A 27,817-nucleotide genomic window follows, 5' to 3' on the forward strand; every position below is an offset into this window, starting at 1 on the left:
ATTTTCTTTACAGGAATCCGAAAGGATCGAACAAGGTGAAAATGAGCAGTGTACGAATTAAAAATTTTACCATTTAACCATTTGGTAATTTGGTAAACCATTTTTTTGTGAAGCTCAAGACTCAAGCCACGGAGTACCATTAATAATACGAAAATGTACAGTAATTAGTATCTGATCTACATCCATACAACATTGAAATGCAGCCCTGAATATCGCTCCGATTATAATCGGGAGACAGCTCTGCTTTTCACTTTGAATTCCGGTTTGAGCAGGCGACGACTTTCAGTGTGAAAATCCGAACAGTCATCCTTTCGAAAATTGTGCCAGCGAGCGGAGCTCATGTTAAGTGGAAAATTAAATATAAAAATTAAAATTCCTCTCAGAGTCGTAGTGAGAAGTGTCGAACAAAATATTCTAAAACTGTATTTAGCACGCGCGTGTTCTCAAGTAAGCTCACACATATTTAAAGTGAACGAGGGGGAACGTTGTGAGTTGCTGCGGAGACCGCAACTCTACATTTATACCCGATACTTAGTCAGTAAGGCTCTCCTCCGGCAGACGCCGCTAATATTGAACGACACGACAAAGAGTGCGTGCGAGAGACAGAAAATCAGTCTGAGCGTGACGTCGGGCGCTGCGTAGCCAGTGCAAATTGATTTGTTCCTTTTGGCTATAAAAATTGTCTGATCTGATCCAGATTCAGCAACCTGATAGATATGATCATTATCTATGATTCTGCGTTTTTAGTTTTCTCGTATCTCCAAAATTGTGGATGCCACAGATTTTCGTCTTTTAGGGGGCGGAAGGGGGTGGGGCGAAATTAAGAGATACACGTTTTTTAGTGAAATCTAACAGGAGTGCGGATACCAAATTTGGTTACTCTAGCGTTAATAGTCTCTGAGATATGTGAATATCCCCAGATTTTCGTCCTTTGCGGGGGCGGAAGGGGGTGTGGCGAAATTTTGAAACAAACTCGTCTCGGTCCGATATCTTAGGAGTGTGGATACCAAATTTGGTTGCTCTAGACTTTATAGTCTCTGAGATCTAGGCGCTAATGTTTTACTCTAAGCAAAGCCGCCTATGCTACGTGTGTGTTAGAGAGAGACAGAGCGAGAAAAATGAAATTGTTTTCTTGATGCTGGCTATAATAATAATACGATCCAAATCAGATTCTTCAGTCTAAAAGATATAGTCATTTTCTACGATTCTGCGTTTTTGGTTTTCTCATATCTTTAAAATTGTGGATGCCACAGATTTTCGTCCTTTGTGGGGCGGAAGTGGGCGGGGCGAAGTTTTGAAATATTTTTGTAGCAGTGACATATCACAGAAGTCTGGATCCAAAACATCGTTGCTCTAGCTCTTATAGTCTTTGAGCACTAGGCGCTAATAGGGACGGACAGACGGACAGACGGACGGACGGACGGACGGACGGACGGACAGACGGACAGACAGAAAGGGCTCAATCGACTCGGCTATTGATGCTGATCAAGAATATATATACATTTTGGGGTCGGAAACGATTCCTTCTGGACGTTACACACATCCATTTTCACCACAAATCTAATATACCCCAGTACTCATTTTGAGTATCGGGTATAATTAAAAATTTCGCATTTGCCGCACACACGAACACACGCACGCACACACACACGCCGGTTTTGTGAACTCACTTGACGAAAAGAAAGCGAGAAGAAAAAAGTTGCCAAATCAAAATGGTCACCGAGCCGAAGTCCGTTGAGCCCAAGGTCAGCACCAAGGAGGCTCAGTGCCAGTCATCGGACTGCGAGACTTCCCAGCAGGAGCCGGTCTCGCAAGTAAGCAGCCCGAAGGGCGCCCGTGTGGGGATCTTCAATGCCGAGGACTTCTTGTCGCGTGCTCAGATGAACGACAAAATCAACAACATCTTGCGCTCGCCCACCAAGCCGCCCAACGGGGTGCGCCAGCGCTCCGTCTACACCAACAACCCATCGCCGGTAAGTGAAATTCCAAGCAATAACGTGAAAGTTTCTTCAATTTTCAGACATTTTGTTTTACAAAACTGCCGCATCATCGCGCTAGCAGGGTATCAACAGCGAGTTAACAGCCGCCGCAGTCTTAACAGCTCGGCAACAGCAGCATTGCCACATCACCTCATTGCCCTCTCCTGTTATTTCAGACCTTCTTATTTTCCGTCTCGCTCTTTTCCACCATTGCTCTCTTACTTTCCGACTTCTTCTCTATTCCCCCCCTCTTCTCTTCTCTTCTCTTCTAATACTATTCAAAATAGTTTGGTTAATTTCTATAAAAATCAAATGCAAATTGGGAAAAACGCACACTCGTATGTAAATACATATATGTATGTATGTATGTATATGCATGCGTTAACAGAATGTCGACAGAATGTTAGCAACAGTTGCAAAGTCATTCGATTTCTGCGCTGCTGACACTTTCTCTCGTATCTGTCGTTTTCTCTCCTGCCGGTATTCAATTATTTTCTGGCACTTTCACTTACTCACCTCTTCATTTCCTTCCTGATCTAACTTCCGCTACTACCTCTCGCCTTCTCATCCCCCCTCCCTTAGCAAGCAAGCTTGCGTGTCGGCATGACTGGGGGCAGCTGTCCCAACGCATGAGCAACATCTCGCTGTCCTCCGGCACGGACTCCGTGGGCCACATGGATCGCGGCAGCAGCTCCAGTCTCGCTAGCAGCGCCACCGTTGGCACCAACACCATCACCAGCGGCATTTCCAAGGAGTGCGCCAATTACCCCGTCGGCAGTCAGTCGGCCCGTCCATACGTCCAACTGCCGGGCATACACATTTCCAACCCTCCCCAGTACGGGCCAGGGAATATGCAGGAAATAGACGCTGGCAAAATGGCGCCCACCTATGGCTTCGACAGCGAGAAGAACTACTGCCTGGTAAGGGGCTCCTGCATATCTGTAAATCTAGCCGATTCTATGCTCAATCTCAGAATTCCCAACAGTTGCCGTCTCCAATGCCCCCTCCACCATACGCCTTGGCACGCGTGAGCAGCACACGCAACTTCGAGCTCGAGAACCACACACCGCCGGAATGTCCCGGCTCTGGACCCATTGCCATGACGGACGGCACCATCCAGTTGCGCCTCCGCGATGGCGGGCGGTGAGTGTGGACGCCCCCAGCCCCTTGGCTCTTCTTTAAAACAGACCCCTAATGATAATACCTTTCTTTGCATGGGGCAGCATTGACATGACTCTGGACAAGGCGGTGCGCGTGCTCAATCAGCGCAGCATCGTGGCAGTTGCTCTATCACGCAACTGCAGCAACTCGGCTTTGATCCACCCCAATGGACGCATCTTGCAGAGCGGCGCTAAAGTCGAAATAGTCACCTACGACGGCATGAAGGGCAATTGGTAATGGCTCGACAAAAATCCCACATTCATATTTACGAACCATAAATATGGACTCGTACTACCAAAAAAAGGAAAAGAAAAAAATAAAAGGAGGTTAACCAATTTGTTCGCTTGCGGCTGCTGTAAGTGACAACAAAAGAGGTGGTGGAGCTGGTCAAGGCATTGTAGCTTTTTACAAATGAGTTTCCGTATTTCATTCGGATTCCATGCAATTGCATTTTCTATAAATACAGTATTTGCCAACTGTTCTTTTTTATTTTCACTCACAAACTGAGTCAATGCAGTGCGTGGGCGGAGGTGCAGATGCAGCTGCAACAGCAACAGCAACAGCATCGGGGTGGCAGCAACAGCACCGAAAATAAATTTCAAATATGTCACAAGCAAAATGAGATAGAATTTTTAGGCGAATATTCGCTGTGCCATGCTGCGTGGGCAGCGATGGCCAAATGCAGGGGAAGTCAATGCGCTCTAGCCGAAAAAGTGAAAGCCAGCATCAATCATGTGAGCAGGCGAGGGGATATAGTTGTCAATCGATTCGCAAGAAGTTCAGGGTTTCCTACTGAACTGAACCGTTCGACAATAGTTCTCTACGATCCAGACTACAAGGTGGCAAAACAATAACACTCCCCCACACACCAGACGTGCGAAGTCTCAGCTAATTTTCATTGCCACAAGCGCGGACGGGCGTCCTTCAGGGCCTGCCGAATTCTAAATTTTGGCTAATTTGTCAACAGCCCCCCAGCATTATCCGCACATATCCGACAATTTGGGTAGAACCAAACATCTAACAAAAGCTGTACACATTCGCTACTTACACTATATGGATAGTACGGATTGAATTACTGGAACCATGTGTCCGCTATAGAGAGCTTAGCTTGTACATACATAAATGGGCACCTAGCACTATTATATTTTGCATGCAAATTCCAGGACACAAGTGTGTACCCTCACGTAAAGATGATGCCAGAAATTCCAACTGACGAAGCAGATATGCGATACACTGCATCAGCAGTAACCCACCAAGATGAGGCTCCTCCGTGCTTAGCCGCCTCCTTTGGCACTGACACTTGGCATTTCGCAACCTTCTCGAGCCAAGGCGAGCACTTCAGAAAATTGAAACTTTCAGTTTTATGCCACCATCGAGCACACAGCACAGTACTTTTACATGGCCAAGTGCAACTCTTTTGGCTGACTTTTCAATTTTCTAATATGCTTTAAAGCTTCTGCTTGATGCTGTTGGGAGCGGCGCCTATTGCTTAATTCGATTTTGCTTGACTTTGATGCTGGCAAACTTCATTTGTCCGACTCTAAAAGCGTGAAATAGGATTAGGCCGACGGAAATGCATTCAAGCTGACTTAAATCCATTTCTAGTTGGGCAACGATACAAGTAAGTATACAAGTAAGTATACAAGTACAAGTACGATACAAGTACCAATTAATAATCTATAGGAAATCAGATTTGAGAGGAGTTAGGGAAGAGAGAGTTGCAGTGCACGCAGTTTATGGAAGAGATCCAAATTAAATTAAGACTGCCAGAAGTATTCCACAAATAGCCATGACCAGAATGAAGTTACTTTGGGCCAAGGCGATGACGGGTCAATACTTTTTTTCCAGGCTTGTGGATAGATCAGCGTCAGTGCGGCGCCTTAATGCAAGTCTGTGAACGAATTGTATTTGGTAAATTTTCTTTACAGGAATCCGAAAGGATCGAACAAGGTGAAAATGAGCAGTGTACGAATTAAAAATTTTACCATTTAACCATTTGGTAATTTGGTAAACCATTTTTTTGTGAAGCTCAAGACTCAAGCCACGGAGTACCATTAATAATACGAAAATGTACAGTAATTAGTATCTGATCTACATCCATACAACATTGAAATGCAGCCCTGAATATCGCTCCGATTATAATCGGGAGACAGCTCTGCTTTTCACTTTGAATTCCGGTTTGAGCAGGCGACGACTTTCAGTGTGAAAATCCGAACAGTCATCCTTTCGAAAATTGTGCCAGCGAGCGGAGCTCATGTTAAGTGGAAAATTAAATATAAAAATTAAAATTCCTCTCAGAGTCGTAGTGAGAAGTGTCGAACAAAATATTCTAAAACTGTATTTAGCACGCGCGTGTTCTCAAGTAAGCTCACACATATTTAAAGTGAACGAGGGGGAACGTTGTGAGTTGCTGCGGAGACCGCAACTCTACATTTATACCCGATACTTAGTCAGTAAGGCTCTCCTCCGGCAGACGCCGCTAATATTGAACGACACGACAAAGAGTGCGTGCGAGAGACAGAAAATCAGTCTGAGCGTGACGTCGGGCGCTGCGTAGCCAGTGCAAATTGATTTGTTCCTTTTGGCTATAAAAATTGTCTGATCTGATCCAGATTCAGCAACCTGATAGATATGATCATTATCTATGATTCTGCGTTTTTAGTTTTCTCGTATCTCCAAAATTGTGGATGCCACAGATTTTCGTCTTTTAGGGGGCGGAAGGGGGTGGGGCGAAATTAAGAGATACACGTTTTTTAGTGAAATCTAACAGGAGTGCGGATACCAAATTTGGTTACTCTAGCGTTAATAGTCTCTGAGATATGTGAATATCCCCAGATTTTCGTCCTTTGCGGGGGCGGAAGGGGGTGTGGCGAAATTTTGAAACAAACTCGTCTCGGTCCGATATCTTAGGAGTGTGGATACCAAATTTGGTTGCTCTAGACTTTATAGTCTCTGAGATCTAGGCGCTAATGTTTTACTCTAAGCAAAGCCGCCTATGCTACGTGTGTGTTAGAGAGAGACAGAGCGAGAAAAATGAAATTGTTTTCTTGATGCTGGCTATAATAATAATACGATCCAAATCAGATTCTTCAGTCTAAAAGATATAGTCATTTTCTACGATTCTGCGTTTTTGGTTTTCTCATATCTTTAAAATTGTGGATGCCACAGATTTTCGTCCTTTGTGGGGGCGGAAGTGGGCGGGGCGAAGTTTTGAAATATTTTTGTAGCAGTGACATATCACAGAAGTCTGGATCCAAAACATCGTTGCTCTAGCTCTTATAGTCTTTGAGCACTAGGCGCTAATAGGGACGGACAGACGGACAGACGGACGGACGGACGGACGGACGGACGGACAGACGGACAGACAGAAAGGGCTCAATCGACTCGGCTATTGATGCTGATCAAGAATATATATACATTTTGGGGTCGGAAACGATTCCTTCTGGACGTTACACACATCCATTTTCACCACAAATCTAATATACCCCAGTACTCATTTTGAGTATCGGGTATAATTAAAAATTTCGCATTTGCCGCACACACGAACACACGCACGCACACACACACGCCGGTTTTGTGAACTCACTTGACGAAAAGAAAGCGAGAAGAAAAAAGTTGCCAAATCAAAATGGTCACCGAGCCGAAGTCCGTTGAGCCCAAGGTCAGCACCAAGGAGGCTCAGTGCCAGTCATCGGACTGCGAGACTTCCCAGCAGGAGCCGGTCTCGCAAGTAAGCAGCCCGAAGGGCGCCCGTGTGGGGATCTTCAATGCCGAGGACTTCTTGTCGCGTGCTCAGATGAACGACAAAATCAACAACATCTTGCGCTCGCCCACCAAGCCGCCCAACGGGGTGCGCCAGCGCTCCGTCTACACCAACAACCCATCGCCGGTAAGTGAAATTCCAAGCAATAACGTGAAAGTTTCTTCAATTTTCAGACATTTTGTTTTACAAAACTGCCGCATCATCGCGCTAGCAGGGTATCAACAGCGAGTTAACAGCCGCCGCAGTCTTAACAGCTCGGCAACAGCAGCATTGCCACATCACCTCATTGCCCTCTCCTGTTATTTCAGACCTTCTTATTTTCCGTCTCGCTCTTTTCCACCATTGCTCTCTTACTTTCCGACTTCTTCTCTATTCCCCCCCTCTTCTCTTCTCTTCTCTTCTAATACTATTCAAAATAGTTTGGTTAATTTCTATAAAAATCAAATGCAAATTGGGAAAAACGCACACTCGTATGTAAATACATATATGTATGTATGTATGTATATGCATGCGTTAACAGAATGTCGACAGAATGTTAGCAACAGTTGCAAAGTCATTCGATTTCTGCGCTGCTGACACTTTCTCTCGTATCTGTCGTTTTCTCTCCTGCCGGTATTCAATTATTTTCTGGCACTTTCACTTACTCACCTCTTCATTTCCTTCCTGATCTAACTTCCGCTACTACCTCTCGCCTTCTCATCCCCCCTCCCTTAGCAAGCAAGCTTGCGTGTCGGCATGACTGGGGGCAGCTGTCCCAACGCATGAGCAACATCTCGCTGTCCTCCGGCACGGACTCCGTGGGCCACATGGATCGCGGCAGCAGCTCCAGTCTCGCTAGCAGCGCCACCGTTGGCACCAACACCATCACCAGCGGCATTTCCAAGGAGTGCGCCAATTACCCCGTCGGCAGTCAGTCGGCCCGTCCATACGTCCAACTGCCGGGCATACACATTTCCAACCCTCCCCAGTACGGGCCAGGGAATATGCAGGAAATAGACGCTGGCAAAATGGCGCCCACCTATGGCTTCGACAGCGAGCAGAACTACTGCCTGGTAAGGGGCTCCTGCATATCTGTAAATCTAGCCGATTCTATGCTCAATCTCAGAATTCCCAACAGTTGCCGTCTCCAATGCCCCCTCCACCATACGCCTTGGCACGCGTGAGCAGCACACGCAACTTCGAGCTCGAGAACCACACACCGCCGGAATGTCCCGGCTCTGGACCCATTGCCATGACGAACGGCACCATCCAGTTGCGCCTCCGCGATGGCGTGCGGTGAGTGTGGACGCCCCCAGCCCCTTGGCTCTTCTTTAAAACAGACCCCTAATGATAATACCTTTCTTTGCATGGGGCAGCATTGACATGACTCTGGACAAGGCGGTGCGCGTGCTCAATCAGCGCAGCATCGTGGCAGTTGCTCTATCACGCAACTGCAGCAACTCGGCTTTGATCCACCCCAATGGACGCATCTTGCAGAGCGGCGCTAAAGTCGAAATAGTCACCTACGACGGCATGAAGGGCAATAACTTTGTGTAAGTGGGAATGGCCCTTACCCCAACGTGGCATCTTTTGAATCCTTTGAATTATCTTCCCATTACAGTCGCTATGCCAAGATGTGGTACAAGGGTGTGAGCTTCACCAGCGAGGCGTGCGCTCTCATCTACCTGGTGGACACAGCCGGGACGCGCACCACAACCGACACTTTCACCGATCTGACCAAGGACTACGCCCTGGCAGTGTTCTATGAGTGAGTCCCCCCGGCCAATTGCATCGCTTCTTATTTGGCTAATTTCGATTTAATTCCCGAACTTCTCGCAGCGACTCGCGCCATGGTCCCTCTTATATGGCTGAAGCCCATGACGTGATTGCCAATTCAGCTTACACCTGTACCGAGGATGGCACTGAGATCTATGACATAAACGGATTTCGCATCACCCAGGCAGCCGATGGCCTGGTGAAGGTCACTCGTGTGGACAACAAGTGCTTGATTCGCACCAGTCCCGGCAATGGATCGGCCACTTTGACCACACCTGGCATCCATTGCACTGCCTCTCTGGGCAAGACCTCGCATCTGTTTGTTCGGTGAGTGTCAAACCGATGCTCTCAACCTCCCCCTCCCCCTCCCCCTCGCCCGTCATCCTGCTCTGCTAACTTCCGTTCTGTTCTGTCCTTTGTAGTCGCAATGAGAAGCGCATGCACTTCGATGGATCCTGTTTCATTGTACGCAACGCCGGACACTCCGCCGGCTTCAATGAGAACAACCTGCTCATTGTCTACTGAGCGGCGTTCGTAGTCCGGAGATAGAAACGGCGCAGTGGTAGCCCATCCCACACGCACACACTCACACATGTCAACACATTTCACCTGGAACACATACATAGACACCTACAGCAGCACACTTGAGGGACCTTGACGTGGAGAGAGGGATTCAGTTAGGATCCCGGAATTTAGGAATATCAAAATCAATTTGGGAAATAAGTTAGAAAGCAAATATGTTCGTACAAAAACCAGCACCACACCACACCACACACACACACACCTCAGCGAAGGAACTCAGCCCAGTCCTATCTGGGTTCCGATTGCTCGACATGGGCGCAACACAACCACACCACCAACCCCAGGGAATACTAGTTGTCTTTCGTTTACCATTGCCTACATATATATCATGCCGTATATATGCGTGTATTACTAGTTGATATTGCAAATCGGGTGCGCTTTCCTGCTTCCCTAAATCAGTTGGCCAAATCAGACCGATCTCAAGCTGAAGCGGAACCAATCAGAGCCGAATCGCATCGAACAGGGCCGTGCCAGCGTTTGGTGTTCAAAAAAGAAACATCGTTTTTCTACTCGCTTCCATTTCGGCTTTTTCAGTTTTTCTTAATTGTTTCTTTTACGCAGTTCAGTTCTAAATTTTGTTTGATAGACTTTAAAAATGGCAAAACTCAAGTAAAAAAAGTTTAAAGAAATATCTCCCAAAAAAAAATTTACAAAATTATGCACAGTTGGTGCGTCTGATTAAGCAACGTGTATTCAACAATTATAGTAGATCAGAGGACTAGTTCTCTTGGGCGTTACGTTTAGGCAACGTAACGCCAGTGCCGATACATTATTTCTAAGCTACCAGTTCTTTCAATGCAATCCATAATCACACACACCGCACACTCTTTACAAGAGGCAAAAGAAAGTGAATTAGTTGCAAGTGGCACAGCGCCAGCCACAGTTAAAACAGCCACAGGACACACATGAAAGATAGAACAGATCCTGTGAAAGGTAGAAAGTGAGAGTTTATTAAATTAACCCCTATTGTAATTTGATTAAAAGACACTTGTCCTGTGAGGAGGACAATGAAAGAAACCCCCATACAAACACAAAACATAGGCTTAATATATACATAAATACGATGGGATGTCCAATTATAATACAAAGTTAAGCCCAGTGTGAAAAACCGGGATTAGCCTTACGTCAATCTCCAACACCTAAATTTTCTATCATGTAAAGAGAAATTCATGTGCCCCAAAATCAATACTATGGAAGTATAATAAATTTAAAATGCAATCTGTTCATTCAATAAATTAATTTATTCCTCCAAAGGAATGGTGGAGCAATGGAGCTCGTTTCGTTTCCTACCCTCCATCCTTTGCTAATTTCTTGGTGGAAAGAAAATGTCGACTGCCTCCTGCCCCGTGCCTTTATGTGTTCGAGTATTTATGTACCTTCTGTCATACATGGCCGGGGGTATCGTAAATTTACAACAAAATTGTTTTATGGCCCCACTCCATGGGCCCTCCTGGCCCCCCTCAGGCGGAGCTTGGCGTTTACGCCGTCGCCTGAAGTGCCATCAGGAGTTGGACAATTTCAGGCCCTAGACGACAGTTTGGTTGGGTGTCCCATCTTTAAGAGCACTTGGAATTTAATCATTTAAATTTCTGTGAGGATTTCCAAGAAAATAAATTTGAATATCTGCCGCTATAGAGTTTATATTTAAATCCGATTTAATGTAAAAGCGGATTACGCTCTTCCATTTTGAAGGGACTTCGGATAAGCCCTATCTTCGGAGACATCGGGATATGGAAGACCTTTTTGATCTCCAAAAACCAAGCTTCGCGGGGATACAAATATTTCGTTGAATTTTTAATCGCACATTAACGACACAGCTGTTTTTATTTTATCGTAGCGTGACAGCCCTGGGCGGCCAGTGTGTACACTCTTTTGGACTACAATATTGTTTGTCTTGCTGTTGACAGCGGTAAATTAGGCAAATGGAAGGAAAAGTACATTGATATTAAATTAGTAAAATGTCTTGATCCTTGTCGTTACCTGCAAACAAATCAAAATGCACAGGGATATCGGATCGACTGTCATGCAGACTAAAGTTTCCAACAAACTTAACCTGGAGCTGGAGGTGGAGGTAGGCACGCGGCGCGGATGCTACAGCGCTGGCTGTGGCTGTTGATAAAGATTATTTGATAATGTCTTGGCGGAACTATCTGCCACGTCTGTCTCTGTCATAAGAAGAAAGTTGTTCCATGGTTAGAGAGAGAAAGAGAGATACATACGGAAAGTGTGTAAAAGCGTGGAGCAGTGAGAGCGGGTGCGGAAGCCACAGCGTGGATACAGAAGCAGCGGTAAGTACAAATAGCCCAACCAGGGAAGGATCAAAATATTGATGTCTGGAATGGCTTTATTCAAGTGTGAGAGCCTAACTGGGACTCGTGCGAGCAAAGGACCGACCCCACATATGTATTGTAAGGAAGTTCTCAGTCCGAGGTACAGCTTCTCAGTCTGTCCAGGGCCCGGTGCTTCCCCACAGCAAAATTTGTTGCGTGAGGACCTAAGGGGAGAGCCGTTCGCAGCGAAAGCGCACCCGTGGGGTGGATCGAGGCGCGGGTGAACTCGTGCTTGGGGAGCTGCCGAGACGTGTGTTGGGGGTCATGCGAGGCGGGAGGAGGGGGTTTGGGTCAGGGGTCGGAAGGGTAGGGGAGAGGGGAGCCCAGCTTAGCAAATGCCGCATGATCCACGACTCAGCCCTCCGAGATCACTCTCGAGCCTCGCCCGCGCTGGACCGTGCCAGGCCTCTGCTTTACCTTTTGCAGCTTCTCCGCCGCTTCGTGGCTGGGCAGCTTTCGGCTGTCGGCCTCGGCTGCGTGGGCGAGGCCGTTCTCTCTCTTGCTTTGGCTGCGTGGGCGTAAGAGCGATCGGCGAGTCTCTTCGTTTCCTTCTCTTCCATGTAGGCTCTCTTTGCTTTCTTGTTGTCTCTTCGCTGCTAATAAGTAAACGCCTCACGATTTTAGGGGTTTTCTTAGCCTATTTCTTATTTTAATTGGGGAAACTAAGGATTCATTGTTCGTTGTCTAAGTAATACTAATTATAATAGAAGTAATAAGAATCGGATAAAAAGTGATAATGAAATAATGAAATTAGATAACCAGCCGTCGGGGCGGTCCTTCCAGGGGATGGTGTCGTGGTTAGTGCTGTGGAGGCTTATGCCTTCACACTCCCTTCCTACTTCGGGGTATGGCGCGGTGAAATGCGCACCAAATTCCCGCTGATGCATACGCGGAAGCGTTGGCCGTCGTGGTGTTCTAAGCTGCGGATCCGGCTGCGCCCGTGACGCGCCGCGTTTGCCTGAGCGCTGGCGCCTTCCAACAGGCTTTGCGGGATGCGGCGGTCAGGCGTGCTTACTCGCCAGGCGACTGGGGCGATTGGCCATTCCTGCTCCTCCTGCAGCGTGTTTAGCTCGGGCATCTCCTCGAACGCTGTGAGCAGTCCGCTCGCCTCTGCCTCTTCCAAGCCCAATGACAGGTCGCTGTCCTCCTTTGGTTGGCTCGCGTTTCCTGGTTCGGCCTCTCGGGCCGTGCAGCTCGTCGGTTCCGGGTTCGGGGCGTTGTGGTCGGTGGGAACTGGCGATAGCCACTTCATTGGTGCGTGGTCCAGCGGCTGCCAATCGGGATTCTCCCTTCTTTCCGGGGCTGCCGCCTCCTCCTGCGCGTCCCACTCCTGCAGTCTGGCGTGCCACCCGTCGTCCCTGCTGGTGTCCGGGATCGGGCCGTTTGGGTTCTCCTGCCGTCCCAGGATCCAGACTACCTCCTCGTCTCCGTCATCCCTGGGTATCGGGGACACGGGTCCGTCCCCCAGGCCGAGTTCCTGGAGCAGTTGGGGCAGCTCATTGCCGGTTACGTGTCTGGGTGGCTCGTGTTCATCCTGAAGGCCGAGGTTCCGGAGCCGTCGAGGCAGCGCATCGCCCAGACTGCCGTCGCGGATCCGTAGCGGAGTGGTGTCGTCCTCTCCTAGGAGCTGTACCTCGTCGTCGCTTGTTGTGTCGTTGTCCGACGCGGGGATGATCTCCCTCTCGGGCCCCGGTGGGGTGATGGGCCGTGGATGGGCGAGCAGCAGTTGCAGGGTCCTGTCGGCGTCCTTCCAGGTGGTCCAAGGTGCCACGTCAACCGCGATGTTGGCTGGAGTGTTCTTCTGGCAGTTGGCCGGCCCATCTTCGTCCTCGCTCACGTCCGAGTATGGGCCCGTCGTGGCCCGCTCGGCCTCCAGTTGGCGGTTTAGCTCCCGGACGGAGTGCTTCACCCATGGGCGGCCACCCGCTTTTCCGAAGCGTCGGTCGTGCAAGAACTCTTCATCGGTGCTTGCCTGGCAGGTCGGCTGCCAGTGCTTGTCGGCCTCCATCGTGGGGCTGGTGAACCCTTCGTCGGAGCTGCTGTCGTAGCTCGGCCGTGGGGTCAGCGGTTCTCCCATGCGGAGTAGGCGACGAGCTGGCCCTGGATTGATCCAGTGGAGCCGTAGCTGTCTCTGCCCAAGTCCTTTGTTTCCTGCTGTATCCTGTTGGTGACTTCTGGTTCGACGAGCTGGCCCTGGATTGATCCAGTTGAGCCGTAGCTGTCTCTGCCCAAGTCCTTTGTTTCCTGCGGTGTCCTGTTGGTGACTCCTGGTTCGACGAGCTGGCCCTGGATTGATCCAGTGGAGCCGTAGCTGTCTCTGCCCAAGTCCTTTGTTTCCTGCTGTGTCCTGTTGGTGACTCCTGGTTCGACGAGCTGGCCCTGGATTGATCCAGTGGAGCCGTAGCTGTCTCTGCCCAAGTCCTTTGTTTCCTGCTGTGTCCTGTTGGTGACACCTGGTTCGACGAGCTGGCCCTGGATTGATCCAGTGGAGCCGTAGCTGTCTCTGCCAAAGTCTTCCTTTCGTTGCGTTGTCCTGTTGGTGTCGGGGTTCGTGCTGGGGAACTGGCCATGGTTGGTTCCATCGGTCTCGCAGTTATTTCCGTCGTAGCTTCCTTCATGTCCTGTTGTGGTGGCGTAGTCCTGGGGTTGTTGCGTGATCTTGTCTGGTAGGGCTTTGCTATCACTGCGGTTGGATGGTTCGTGGTTGGCTGTGGGTTGTTGGTCTGCGGCTGGTATCGGATGGCAGTGGAGTCCGCAAACGTGATAGACCGTGGGCGTGGCTGGGCGGTGCATGATGGTATCGTCCCGGCGGGTTTCTGCTGCAACTTCAGCTGCAGATATGCCCGTCCGCAGTGGATCCTTGCGCGGATGCCACAGAGGAAGTCGAGCCCCAAGATGAAGTCGTCTAATACCGTGGGGAGTATAAGAAGAGATACCTGTGTTTCTTGCTGATCCAGGCGCACTGTGACTGCTATCGCTTGGTTGATCTCATTCCTGGTACCATCTGCCAGGCGGATCCTGGTCCTCACCTCTCGCCTGTTCTCGGTCGTCCCTATCTCCTTCGCCAGCCGCTCACTGATGAAGGATCGTGTGGCTCCCGTGTCGAGGGTGGCCGCAAATGCTCTCCCATTGATGTCCACCAGGGCAGCGATCCTTCCTCCGGTCATGCTTAATGGGTGGGTTTCTCCTGTTCCTGGGTGCGCGCCTCCGTCCATGTCCCAGTTGGGCGGAGACCCGACCCGTTTCCCGACGCTGGTTTCCGGCAGCAGTTGATGGTCTGGACCCCTCGGTGGCCACATTCCCAACAGAACAGCTTCTGTCGGTTAGTGCACGCAGCACTGAAATGGCCGTTTTCCCGGCAGTTCCGGCAGGCTCGTTGTACATCGATCGCCTGCTCTTGCTCATGGCCGATTCCTCGGTTGGCGATCTCGGTTTTCCCGCGTGTCTCGTGTGTGTTGCCTCGTTGTGGGTTGGTTCCATTGCCGGTATAGGCGGCACGGGGTCGATGGTTCTGCGTGGTCCCGACGCCGCGGAGTGCGTCTCGGTCCCGCGCGGTTTCGTAGGCCGAGACGAGCTGGGTCAATTCCGTGAGTGATCGGAAATCTTGTCTGCGCGTGTACATTTGATACTCCGGACGGAGATTTTCGTAGATCCGCTCGAGTTCCTGTTCCCGAGTATACTGGGCTCGTTGCATCATCAGACGCAACTCGATAAGGTAATCCCGGAAGGATTCCTTGGGCTTCTGTTCCCGACTTCGTATGGTGTCTTCCAGCCGCTTTCGAAAGTCTGTCCAATTCTGTCCCTGCATCTGAAAAGTTCGGAACCATCCTTCGGCCTTACCTGTAAGGAGACCGCGGCAACTGCTCTGGGCTCCCGCCGTATGATTCCACTCGCTCCTCGAGCCTTTCGATGAACGCCAGTGGGTCCGCGTGGCCGTCGAAAGTAAATCCCCATTTCCGGAGTTTGTCCGCCAGTAACGAGTACGAGATCTCACCCCCTCCGGGGCGAGAGACCCGATGTCCCTGAGGAAGACGTGGATGTTCTCCTTCCGTGGTTGTCTGGTGGCTAGGCGTGGCCAGGGGTCCAGCGGTAGTGGGTACTGGCGCGTGGTTCTTGCTGGACGCCTCTGGTCTGGTTCCTTGGAGTGGTCCTTGGGCAGCTCGTTGTGGTTGCTCGTCGTGGGCGGCCGGTGTCTCGGTTGCTGACTCGCGGTATCCGTGGGTGGATCCTTGGCTCGTGCTGGGCAGCTCGGGTACAATTAATCGCAGTTTTAGTCCCTCCTTGCTGTCTTTCATCTTCGTCTGGCTCTCTGGCCCGGGTGACGTGGCTGGACTCCGGTGGTCCCTGGGGCTCGGTATGTTCCCAAAGTGCGTAGCCAATTCGTCCAGCCTTGCCTGCACGGCTTCGGGGTGCCCAGGGCGTGCGATGAATGCGGTGATCCGGCTCCGTAGGTCCTCTTCAGTCCCAGTTTCTCCTAGTCCAAACTCCTTAGCTAGGCTCTGCAGCTCGTCCTTCCTGCGGGACGCTATCCAGCGGATGTTCATCCCGATCCTGGTACACTAATCGGGGCACCGGTACGAGTCCTTATCAGAACGGTACTGGGTCTGGGGCTTCTGTACTAGGATACGCGGCACTGGGTGGAAAGTCCTGTTCGAAGGACACGCGGCACGGTACTGGATCGGTGATCCTGTACTAGGATACACAGCACTGGGTGAGGGATCCTGTTCGAAGGGCACGTGGCACGGTTCTCGAAAAAGGTTCTGTCTGACTGCTCGGTGGTAACTCTGTGACTGCTCGGTAACAACTACCTGACTGCCCGGTAATGACTGTCTGACTGCTCGGTAACAACTGTCTGACTGCTCGGTAACAACTGTCCGACTGCTCGGTAATGACTGTCTCGACCGGTGTTCCTGCTCCGCCTTATATTGGCCGTGGCGTGGCCATGGCTATGTGGCCGAGGGCTCCTCTGCCATGTAGCTGCTCCTCTGCGATCGCCCTCTGTCCCCGCTGCTCCGTTGTTCTACCGCTGCTTCGCTGCTTGGCTGCTCTGTCACTGCTTGGCTGCTCTGTCACTGCCTCGCTGCTCTGTCGCTGCGCCTTCTCCGCTCTGCCGCTTCCACGTTGCTCTGTCGCTGCTGCTTATCCGCTCTGCCGCTGCCACGTTGCTCTGTAGCTGCTGCTTCTCCGCTCTGCCGCTGCCACGTTGCTCTGTCGCTGCTGCTTCTCCGCTCTGCCGCTGCCACGTTGCTCTGTCGCTGCTGCTTCTCCGCTCTGCCGCTGCCTCGTTGCTCTGTCGTCGCTGCTTTCCTGCTCTGCCGCTGCGCCGCTGCTGCTGCTTTGCTACTCTGTCGTTGGTGCCGCTTTGTCGCCGTCGCGTGCCAAAGTTTTAGGCGCCGTCTGCGGCCATTTTCTCCCGGCACGCGGTGCTGTGTCTTCGGCGTCTCTCCCCGTCTCTTTCTGGCGCGTAGGTGGCTGTCTGCGTGGTTTTTCGCGTCTCTCCCCGTCTCTTTCTGGCGCGTAGGTGGCTGGCTGCGTGGTTTTTGCCGGCGCGTCTGGGACACGTGCCGGCGGCTGTTGCTTGGGGGGTATTAGAGAAACCAGTCTCAGCTGTACATAAGTCGAGGGATCAACGATTGGTGCTGGCTATTTGCCGGGACTCTGATTTTTTGGCTGCTGATCACTGATTTTAAGTTTTCCCTCCTTTTCTCCTGCTGCTTTTCCTGATCCGTGGCTCCTAAACATCGGTTTGCCGTTTTGCTTTTGTGGGTCTTGCCTTTTAATTGTTGGCTGCTGCTTGGTTCCCTTTTCACTTCTAACTGCTTTTCACTTATTCCCTATGCTCACCGACTCTCCCCTCGTGTCCCTGCTCGGGCGCCATCTGTAAGGAAGTTCTCAGGCCAAGGTACAGCTTCTCAGTCTGTCCAGGGCCCGGTCCTTCCCCACAGCAAAATTTGTTGTGTGAGGACCTAAGGGGAGAGCCGTTCGCAGCGAAAGCGCACCCGTGGGGTGGATCGAGGCGCGGGTGAACCCGTGCTTGGGGAGCTGCCGAGACGTGTGTTGGGGGTCATGCGAGGCGGGAGGAGGGGGTTTGGGTCAGGGGTCGGAAGGGTAGGGGAGAGGGGAGCCCAGCTTAGCAGATGCCGCATGATCCACGACTCACATCTGCGTCGCCGGGTCCCCAGGGCGAGGGTGTAGGAGAGGGAACCCAGCTTTGCGGATGCCGCGTGAATCCACGACTCACATCCAGCATAGCCGGGTCCCCCATGGCGAGGGTGTAGGAGAGGGAACCCAGCTTTGAGGATGCCGCGTGAACCCACGACTCACATCCAGCATCGCCGGGTCCCCAGGGGAGACAGGTATGGGGAAGGGAAGCCCAGCTTGGGGGATGCCGCATGATCCACGACTCACATCCCCTTCGCCGGGCCCCCAGGGAATAGGGAAGAGAGGGGGTGGGGCTGAGGGACTCCTACGGGCGAAAGTTCTGAAACCGGTGGGTGTCTTTATTGTGGGGGGAAAAAATGACAAAAATTTACAACATTTTCGGGAAAACTCCTGGTTCTGTGGCTCACCCTTGCTTTCCCTTCCTTGGGTCCGGCGGCCGGTCCTCGTCACGTCGGTGGCTTCCTTTGCACACCGCGGTCACAGCTGGTTTTTATTCACCGCGTCCGGCTTATTGCGTACACGGCGCGGTCACGGCTAGTTTTTAACTCTATTTTGGCTTCCGCCGCACAACCGGTCTGGCTCAGCCCTCCGAGATCACTCTCGAGCCTCGCCCGCGCTGGACCGTGCCAGGCCTCTGCTTTACCTTTTGCAGCTTCTCCGCCGCTTCGTGGCTGCGCAGCTTTCGGCTGTCGGCCTCGGCTGCGTGGGCGATCGGCGGCTTCTCTGCCGCTTCGCTCTCTTGCATGCTGTTCCTTTGCCTTCGGCCGTTCTCTCTCTTGCTTTGGCTGCGTGGGCGTAAGAGCGACCGGCGAGTCTCTTCGTTTCCTTCTCTTCCATGTCGGCTCTCTTTGCTGCGTGGCCGGAGTAGGCGTCTCTCTTTCGTGTTGTCTCTTCGCTGCTAATAAGTAAACGCGTCACTATTTTAGGGGTTTTCTTAGCCTATTTCTTATTTTAATTGGGGAAACTAAGGATTCATTGTTCGTTGTCTAAGTAATACTAATTATAATAGAAGTAATAAGAATCGGATAAAAAGTGATAGTGAAATAATGAAATTAGATAACCAGCCGTCGGGGCGGTCCCTCCAGGGGATGGTGTCGTGGTTAGTGCTGTGGAGGCTTATGCCTTCACAGTATCTGTGGCATATTCAATGCTCACGCTTGTGTGACTGCACCCCTGCGAGTCCTTGTCTGCATCCATTTGCCGCTCGCACCCGTGTGCCCAACATCAAAAGCTTTTCACACTTAATTGGGCGTAAAATTAAATCAGAATTGATTAGAACACTTGAATGACAACAGCCGTGGCCGTGTTGCTGATGTCAATGGCATCAGAGACAGCCGCATCCTGCCAGCATCCAAGCCCCCAAGCCTCCCAGCTCCCAGCTCCCACTCCACTTCCTGCCAGCAATTCCGCTGGCATTCTAAGCATAAACAAACTTTTTGGTTTCGATTTTCCCCAGCTGACGCACGGCACGGCAAGGCACGGCACGTCGGTGACTTCGGCCACGTTCCTGCCGCTTCTCGGGGCTCCTGCCACTTCCGAAGCCGGGCACTCCCGAGACAGACCGCACTAATTGCTGCTGGGAACTTAGCTGGGGAGGCTCCCCCGCAACCCTGTTTTTCATCGGAAAGTTTATGAAATTCAATTTCCCCCAAAAATGGGGAATGGAATGGAAAAAGGCCGGGCATCAATTTTCCTGCATTATCGTTTAATGAGCCAACAATTATGCGAGGCCCCTCTGCTTCGGCACCATGCACGTCTATAGATATTCAATTAACTTGAATTCACAGCCATAACTCTCCGAACGAGTTCATTCCACATGCATTTGGCCAGGGCATAGGGCAAGTCAACTCGATTTCCGGCTATTAAGACATGGCTGAATTTCAGACGTGGAATGCAACGCCATGGAGTGCCGAGTCCAGGCAGGATAATTACATTTTAACCGGGTGATTCGAGCGGAGAGGAGAGTCGACAGCAACGTCAACGGTAATGGATAAATGCACATCTTCCGCCGCCCTGGGGGTCCTGGGAGCCGTCCTGGGGCACGGCACATTTAATGGGAAATGAATGGCAATGTTTGAGGTAGAAAATTATGAAAACGTTCCCAGGGGTAAGTTGTACGAAAAACAGCAGGAAGTGCCCTCCATAATCTTCCACTTAAAGTTGATACAAAATGTAAACGACTTTCATTTCGCCCGGGAGCGATACCTCTGACGAGGACTTCAAAGGACAGCTGGAAGACCCAGGACAAACTCGAGGCGAAAGTGAGTAGCTCATTGAATTGGATGGATTGTCATCCCAGTCGGTGACAGCAATCAAATCAATCACACCAGCCTCCACCTGAGTAGAGCAGGCAGGTCAAAGTGCGGCAGCCTTGGAGGATAAAGAGTGGACCCCTTTTCTGACATTTGGTGATGTTTTGCGATGCTGCAAGAGGGATTTCCTACACCGATTGGGGCAAAACTTGGGCTGGGTACAGCTGGCAAGGCCGATAGCTTGATCCGATTCATAAATAATATACAGCTAAGAGTACTATATGTTTGGATTCATTGGGAATCCGTGCGTGGTGATGTCTAATGCAATTTGCGTAATTGAAACCCACTCGAAAGCAATTACATTTCCTGTGGTTGGACCACTCTCCGGCAATGAGATTCGTTGGAGTAATTGCAATCGAGATTCCCAACTAATCTTCAGGTAAAACAATCCATAATGGAGCAGAAGTTTTGTTCGCACTCGGCATTTATCAAGTTTGAAGTTTTAATTTGCTTTCGCCCCAACAAAAACAACTACAGAATACAGAATAACAAAAGTGTCAACACGATTATAATTGAGTTTAATTAAGCCGCAAAGTAACGCCTCTCAGCACTCTTGTCTGTGGACCGACCAACAGAAATTTAAAATATTTGCGCTAATCCACTTGGCAACGGCCTAACAGAAATGAACAGCTGGTGCCAGTCCAGGCCTCTTCAATGAGCCAACTTTCGGATAAAAGAGGTACGTGTCAAAGGCTTCAAATACTCGTATTTGCTGGGGCCAAAGTACGTACAATAAACTCGAAGCAATCCGAAGAGCAAAGTTGCGATCTGGAAATTTATGGATGGCGAAGGCCAAAATGTTTTGCTGTAGGTCCAGGCCCAGGCTTAACCCATTTGTTGGCCCAGCTCTGAAAATGTCACATGCTCCTCACACCCACAGCTACACCCACACCCTGTGTGGTCTGGGTCTTGGCCGTCTGGGTCCGTCTCGGCCGGATTTGTCTGCGCCAAAGTTCACTGACACTTTCATGAGTTTTCTTGGGTCGACGAAAATAGTTTTTCCACATTTCGCATTCGACCGAGTGGAAATGAAATCCCCTTGGAGCATAGATAGAATATTTCAGAGCAGTGCTCGCTGCCAAAAGCTTACTGTTACACATTCGTTCTGCGAAACGAAATCCAGTTAATTAAAATGTGGCAAGCAAATAATCAACAAGCAATTCAAACTAGAAAAAGACCACAATTCTGCTTCCTCTCTGCCTTTGCCTGCCGTAAATGGCCGTCCAATTGGTAATGGCTCGACAAAAATCCCACATTCATATTTACGAACCATAAATATGGACTCGTACTACCAAAAAAAGGAAAGGAAAAAAATAAAAGGAGGTTAACCAATTTGTTCGCTTGCGGCTGCTGTAAGTGACAACAAAAGAGGTGGTGGAGCCGGTCAAGGCATTGTAGCTTTTTACAAATGAGTTTCCGTATTTCATTCGGATTCCATGCATATTGCATTTTCTATAAATACAGTATTTGCCAACTGTTCTTTTTTATTTTCACTCTCAAACTGAGTCAATGCAGTGCGTGGGCGGAGGTGCAGATGCAGCTGCAACAGCAACAGCAACAGCATCGGGGCATCAGCATCAGCACCGAAAATAAATTTCAAATATGTCACAAGCAAAATGAGATAGAATTTTTAGGCGAATATTCGATGTGCCATGCTGCGTGGGCAGCGATGGCCAAATGCAGGGGAAGTCAATGCGCTCTAGCCGAAAAAGTGAAAGCCAGCATCAATCATGTGAGCAGGCGAGGGGATATAGTTGTCAATCGATTCGCAAGAAGTTCAGGGTTTCCTACTGAACTGAACCGTTCGACAATAGTTCTCTACGATCCAGACTACAAGGTGGCAAAACAATAACACTCCCCCACACACCAGACGTGCGATGTCTCAGCTAATTTTCATTGCCACAAGCGCGGACGGGCGTCCTTCAGGGCCTGCCAAATTCTAAATTTTGGCTAATTTGTCAACAGCCCCCCAGCATTATCCGCACATATCCGACAATTTGGGTAGAACCAAACATCTAACAAAAGCTGTACACATTCGCTACTTACACTATATGGATAGTACGGATTGAATTACTGGAACCATGTGTCCGCTATAGAGAGCTTAGCTTGTACATACATAAATGGGCACCTAGCACTATTATATTTTGCATGCAAATTCCAGGACACAAGTGTGTACCCTCACGTAAAGATGATGCCAGAAATTCCAACTGACGAAGCAGATATGCGATACACTGCATCAGCAGTAACCCACCAAGATGAGGCTCCTCCGTGCTTAGCCGCCTCCTTTGGCACTGACACTTGGCATTTCGCAACCTTCTCGAGCCAAGGCGAGCACTTCAGAAAATTGAAACTTTCAGTTTTATGCCACCATCGAGCACACAGCACAGTACTTTTACATGGCCAAGTGAAACTCTTTTGGCTGACTTTTCAATTTTCTAATATGCTTTAAAGCTTCTGCTTGATGCTGTTGGGAGCGGCGCCTATTGCTTAATTCGATTTTGCTTGACTTTGATGCTGGCAAACTTCATTTGTCCGACTCTAAAAGCGTGAAATAGGATTAGGCCGACGGAAATGCATTCAAGCTGACTTAAATCCATTTCTAGTTGGGCAACGATACAAAGTACCAATTAATAATCTATAGGAAATCAGATTTGAGAGGAGTTAGGGAAGAGAGAGTTGCAGTGCACGCAGTTTATGGAAGAGATCCAAATTAAATTAAGACTGCCAGAAGTATTCCACAAATAGCCATGACCAGAATGAAGTTACTTTGGGCCAAAACGATGACGGGTCAATACCGTCAGGCTTCCAGGCTTGTGGATAGATCAGCGTCAGTGCGGCGCCTTAATGCAAGTCTGTGAACGAATTGTATTTGGTAAATTTTCTTCGAAAATGTACAGTAATTAGTATCTGATCTACATCCATACAACATTGAAATGCAGCCCTGAATATCGCTCCGATTATAATCGGGAGACAGCTCTGCTTTTCACTTTGAATTCCGGTTTGAGCAGGCGACGACTTTCAGTGTGAAAATCCGAACAGTCATCCTTTCGAAAATTGTGCCAGCGAGCGGAGCTCATGTAAAGTGGAAAATTAAATATAAAAATTAAAATTCCTCTCAGAGTCGTAGTGAGAAGTGTCGAACAAAATATTCTAAAACTGTATTTAGCACGCGCGTGTTCTCAAGTAAGTTCACACATATTTAAAGTGAACGAGGGGGAACGTTGTGAGTTGCTGCGGAGACCGCAACTCTACATTTATACCCGATACTTAGTCAGTATGGCTCTCCTCCGGCAGACGCCGCTAATATTGAACGACACGACAAAGAGTGCGTGCGAGAGAGACAGAAAATCAGTCTGAGCGTGACGTCAGGCGCTGCATAGCCAGTGCAAATTGATTTGTTCCTTTTGGCTATAAAAATTATCTGATCTGATCCAGATTCAGCAACCTGATAGATATGATCATTATCTATGATTCTGCGTTTTTAGTTTTCTCGTATCTCCAAAATTGTGGATGCCACAGATTTTCGTCTTTTAGGGGGCGGAAGGTGGTGGGGCGAAATTAAGAGATATACGTTTTATAGTGAAATCTAACAGGAGTGCGGATACCAAATTTGGTTACTCTAGCGTTAATAGTCTCTGAGATTTGTGAATATCCCCAGATTTTCGTCCTTTGCGGTGGCGGAAGGGGGTGTGGCGAAATTTTGAAACAAACTCGTCTCGGTCCGATATCTTAGGAGTGTGGATACCAAATTTGGTTGCTCTAGCTTTTATAGTCTCTGAGATCTAGGCGCTAATGTTTTACTCTAAGCAAAGCCGCCTATGCTACGTGTGTGTTAGAGAGAGACAGGGAGAGAAAAAATGAAATTGTTTTCTTGATGCTGGCTATAATAATAATACGATCCAAATCAGATTCTGCAGTCTAAAAGATATAGTCATTTTCTACGATTCTGCGTTTTTGGTTTTCTCGTATCTTAGAAATTGTGGATACCACAGATTTTCGTCCTTTGTGGGGGCGGAAGTGGGCGGGGCGAAGTTTTGAAATATTTCTGTAGCAGTGACATATCACAGAAGTCTGGATCCAAAACATCGTTGCTCTAGCTCTTATAGTCTTTGAGCACTAGGCGCTAATAGGGACGGACAGACGGACAGACGGACGGACGGACGGACGGACAGACGGACAGACAGAAAGGGCTCAATCGACTCGGCTATTGATGCTGATCAAGAATATATATACATTATGGGGTCGGAAACGATTCCTTCTGGACGTTACACACATCCATTTTCACCAAAAATCTAATATACCCCAATACTCATTTTGAGTATCGGGTATAATTAAAAATTTCGCATTTGCCGCACACACGAACACACGCACGCACACACACACGCCGGTCTTGTGAACTCACTTGACGAATAGAAAGCGAGAAGGAAAAAGTTGCCAAATCAAAATGGTCACCGAGCCGAAGTCCGTTGAGCCCAAGGTCAGCACTAAGGAGGCTCAGTGCCAGTCATCGGACTGCGAGACTTCCCAGCAGGAGCCGGTCTCGCAAGTAAGCAGCCCGAAGGGCGCCCGTGTGGGGATCTTCAATGCCGAGGACTTCTTGTCGCGTGCTCAGATGAACGACAAAATCAACAACATCTTGCGCTCGCCCACCAAGCCGCCCAACGGGGTGCGCCAGCGCTCCGTCTACACCAACAACCCATCGCCGGTAAGTGAAATTCCAAGCAATAACGTGAAAGTTTCTTCAATTTTCAGACATTTTGTTTTACAAAACTGCCGCATCATCGCGCTAGCAGGGTATGCCCTCTCCTGTTATTTCAGACCTTCTTATTTTCCGTCTCGCTCTTTTCCACCATTGCTCTCTTACTTTCCGACTTTAATATTAGAATTTTCCTTCTCTATTCCCCCCTCTTCTCTTCTCTTCTAATACTATTCAAAATAGTTTGGTTAATTTCTATAAAAATCAAATGCAAATTGGGAAAAACGCACACTCGTATGTAAATACATATATGTATGTATGTATGTATATGCATGCGTTAACAGAATGTCGACAGAATGTTAGCAACAGTTGCAAAGTCATTCGATTTCTGCGCTGCTGACACTTTCTCTCGTATCTGTCGTTTTCTCTCCTGCCGGTATTCAATTATTTTCTGGCACTTTCACTTACTCACCTCTTCATTTCCTTCCTGATCTAACTTCCGCTACTACCTCTCGCCTTCTCATCCCCCCTCCCTTAGCAAGCAAGCTTGCGTGTCGGCATGACTGGGGGCAGCTGTCCCAACGCATGAGCAACATCTCGCTGTCCTCCGGCACGGACTCCGTGGGCCACATGGATCGCGGCAGCAGCTCCAGTCTCGCTAGCAGCGCCACCGTTGGCACCAACACCATCACAAGCGGCATTTCCAAGGAGTGCGCCAATTACCCCGTCGGCAGTCAGTCGGCCCGTCCATACGTCCAACTGCCGGGCATACACATTTCCAACCCTCCCCAGTACGGGCCAGGGAATATGCAGGAAATAGACGCTGGCAAAATGGCGCACAGCGGCAAGGCACTCACAGAGCGCTACAATGCCACGCCCACCTATGGCTTCGACAACGAGCAGAACTACTGCCTGGTAAGGGGCTCCTGCATATCTGTAAATCTAGCCGATTCTATGCTCAATCTCAGAATTCCCAACAGTTGCCGTCTCCAATGCCCCCTCCACCATACGCCTTGGCACGCGTGAGCAGCACACGCAACTTCGAGCTCGAGAACCACACACCGCCGGCATGTCCCGGCTCTGGACCCATTGCCATGACGAACGGCACCATCCAGTTGCGCCTCCGCGATGGCGTGCGGTGAGTGTGGACGCCCCCAGCCCCTTGGCTCTTCTTTAAGACCGACCCCTAATGTTAATACCTTTCTTTGCATGGGGCAGCATTGACATGACTCTGGACAAGGCGGTGCGCGTGCTCAATAAGCGCAGCATGGTGGCAGTTGCTCTATCACGCAACTGCAGCAACTCGGCTTTGATCCACCCCAATGGACGCATCTTGCAGAGCGGCGCTAAAGTCGAATTAGTCACCTACGACGGCATGAAGGGCAATAACTTTGTGTGAGTGGGAATGGCCCTTACCCCAACGTGGCATCTTTTGAATCCTTTGAATTATCTTCCCATTACAGTCGCTATGCCAAGATGTGGTACAAGGGTGTGAGCTTCACCAGCGAGGCGTGCGCTCTCATCTACCTGGTGGACACAGCCGGGACGCGCACCACAACCGACTTTCACCGATCTGACCAAGGACTACACCCTGGCAGTGTTCTATGAGTGAGTCCCCCCGGCCAATTGCATCGCTTCTTATTTGGCTAATTTCGATTTAATTCCCGAACTTCTCGCAGCGACTCGCGCCATTGTCCCTCTTATATGGCTGAAGCCCATGACGTGATTGCCAATTCAGCTTACACCTGTACCGAGGATGGCACTGAGATCTATGACATAAACGGATTTCGCATCACCCAGGCAGCCGATGGCCTGGTGAAGGTCACTCGTTTGGACAACAAGTGCTTGATTCGCACCAGTCCCGGCAATGGATCGGCCACTTTGACCACACCTGGCATCCATTGCACTGCCTCTCTGGGCAAGACCTCGCATCTGTTTGTTCGGTGAGTGTCAAACCGATGCTCTCAACCTCCCCCTCCCCCTCCCCCTCGCCCATCATCCTGCTCTGCTAACTTCCGTTCTATTCTGTCCTTTGTAGTCGCAATGAAAAGCGCATGCACTTCGATGGATCCTGTTTCATTCAACAGCAGCACACTTTAGGGACCTTGACGTGGAGAGAGGGATTCAGTTAGGATCCCGGAATTTAGGAATATCAAAATCAATTTGGGAAATAAGTTAGAAAGCAAATATGTTCGTACAAAAACCAGCACCACACCACACCACACACACACACCTCAGCGAAGGAACTCAGCCCAGTCCTATCTGGGTTCCGATTGCTCGACATGGGAGCAACACAACCACACCACCAACCCCCAGGGAATACTAGTTGTCTTTCGTTTACCATTACCATTACCATATATATCATGCCGTATATATGCGTATATTACTAGTTGTTATTGCAAATCGGGAGCGCTTTCCTGCTTCCCCAAATCAGTTGGCCAAATCAGACCGATCTCAAGCTGAAGCGGAACCAATCAGAGCCGAATCGCATCGAACAGGGCCGTGCCAGCGTTTGGTGTTCAAAAAAAGAAACATCGTTTTTCTACTCGTTTCCATTTCGGCTTTTTCAGTTCTTCTAAATTGTTTCTTTTACGCAGTTCAGTTCTAAATTTTGTTTGATAGACTTTAAAAATGGCAAAACTCAAGAAAAAAAAATTTAAAGAAATATGTCCCAAAAAAAAATTTACAAAATTATGCACAGTTGGTGCGTCTGATTAAGCAACGTGTATTCAACAATTATAGTAGATCAGAGGACTAGTTCTCTTGGGCGTTACGTTTAGGCAACGTAACGCCAGTGCCGATACATTATTTCTAAGCTACCAGTTCTTTCAATGCAATCCAATAATGTTCATCCACACCCGTAGCATACAGACACTCGAACACGTAACCCATAATCACACACACCGCACAATCTTTACAAGAGGCAAAAGAAAGTGAATTATTTGCAAGTGGCACAGCGCCAGCCACAGTTAAAACAGCCACAGGACACACATGAAAGATAGAACAGATCCTGTGAAAGGTAGAAAGTGAGAGTTTATTAAATTAACCCCTATTGTAATTTGATTAAAAGACACTTG

At 49.5% G+C, this 27,817-nt stretch overlaps 1 protein-coding gene across 2 annotated transcripts; it reads left to right on the forward strand.

The window, feature by feature from the left end:
• The first annotated feature begins 7,656 nt into the window (after positions 1–7,656).
• LOC117194899 lies at positions 7,657–27,207 on the forward strand. 2 transcript variants are annotated; one of them, XM_033399362.1, is made up of 6 exons: positions 7,657–7,955; positions 8,009–8,178; positions 8,259–8,435; positions 8,504–8,650; positions 26,420–26,683; positions 26,779–27,207. In XM_033399362.1, exons 1-6 carry the CDS (start codon positions 7,665–7,667, stop codon positions 26,870–26,872), a joined length of 1,143 nt encoding a protein of 380 aa, XP_033255253.1. In that variant the 5' UTR covers positions 7,657–7,664; the 3' UTR covers positions 26,873–27,207. The 2 variants fall into 2 exon arrangements, with proteins under 2 accessions (XP_033255253.1, XP_033255254.1); XM_033399363.1 differs by having other exon boundaries at positions 8,021–8,178.
• Positions 27,208–27,817: the final 610 nt, after the last annotated feature.

The sequence above is a fragment of the Drosophila miranda genome (assembly GCF_003369915.1).
Source record: "Drosophila miranda strain MSH22 chromosome Y unlocalized genomic scaffold, D.miranda_PacBio2.1 Contig_Y4_pilon, whole genome shotgun sequence".
NCBI lineage: Eukaryota > Metazoa > Arthropoda > Insecta > Diptera > Drosophilidae > Drosophila > Drosophila miranda.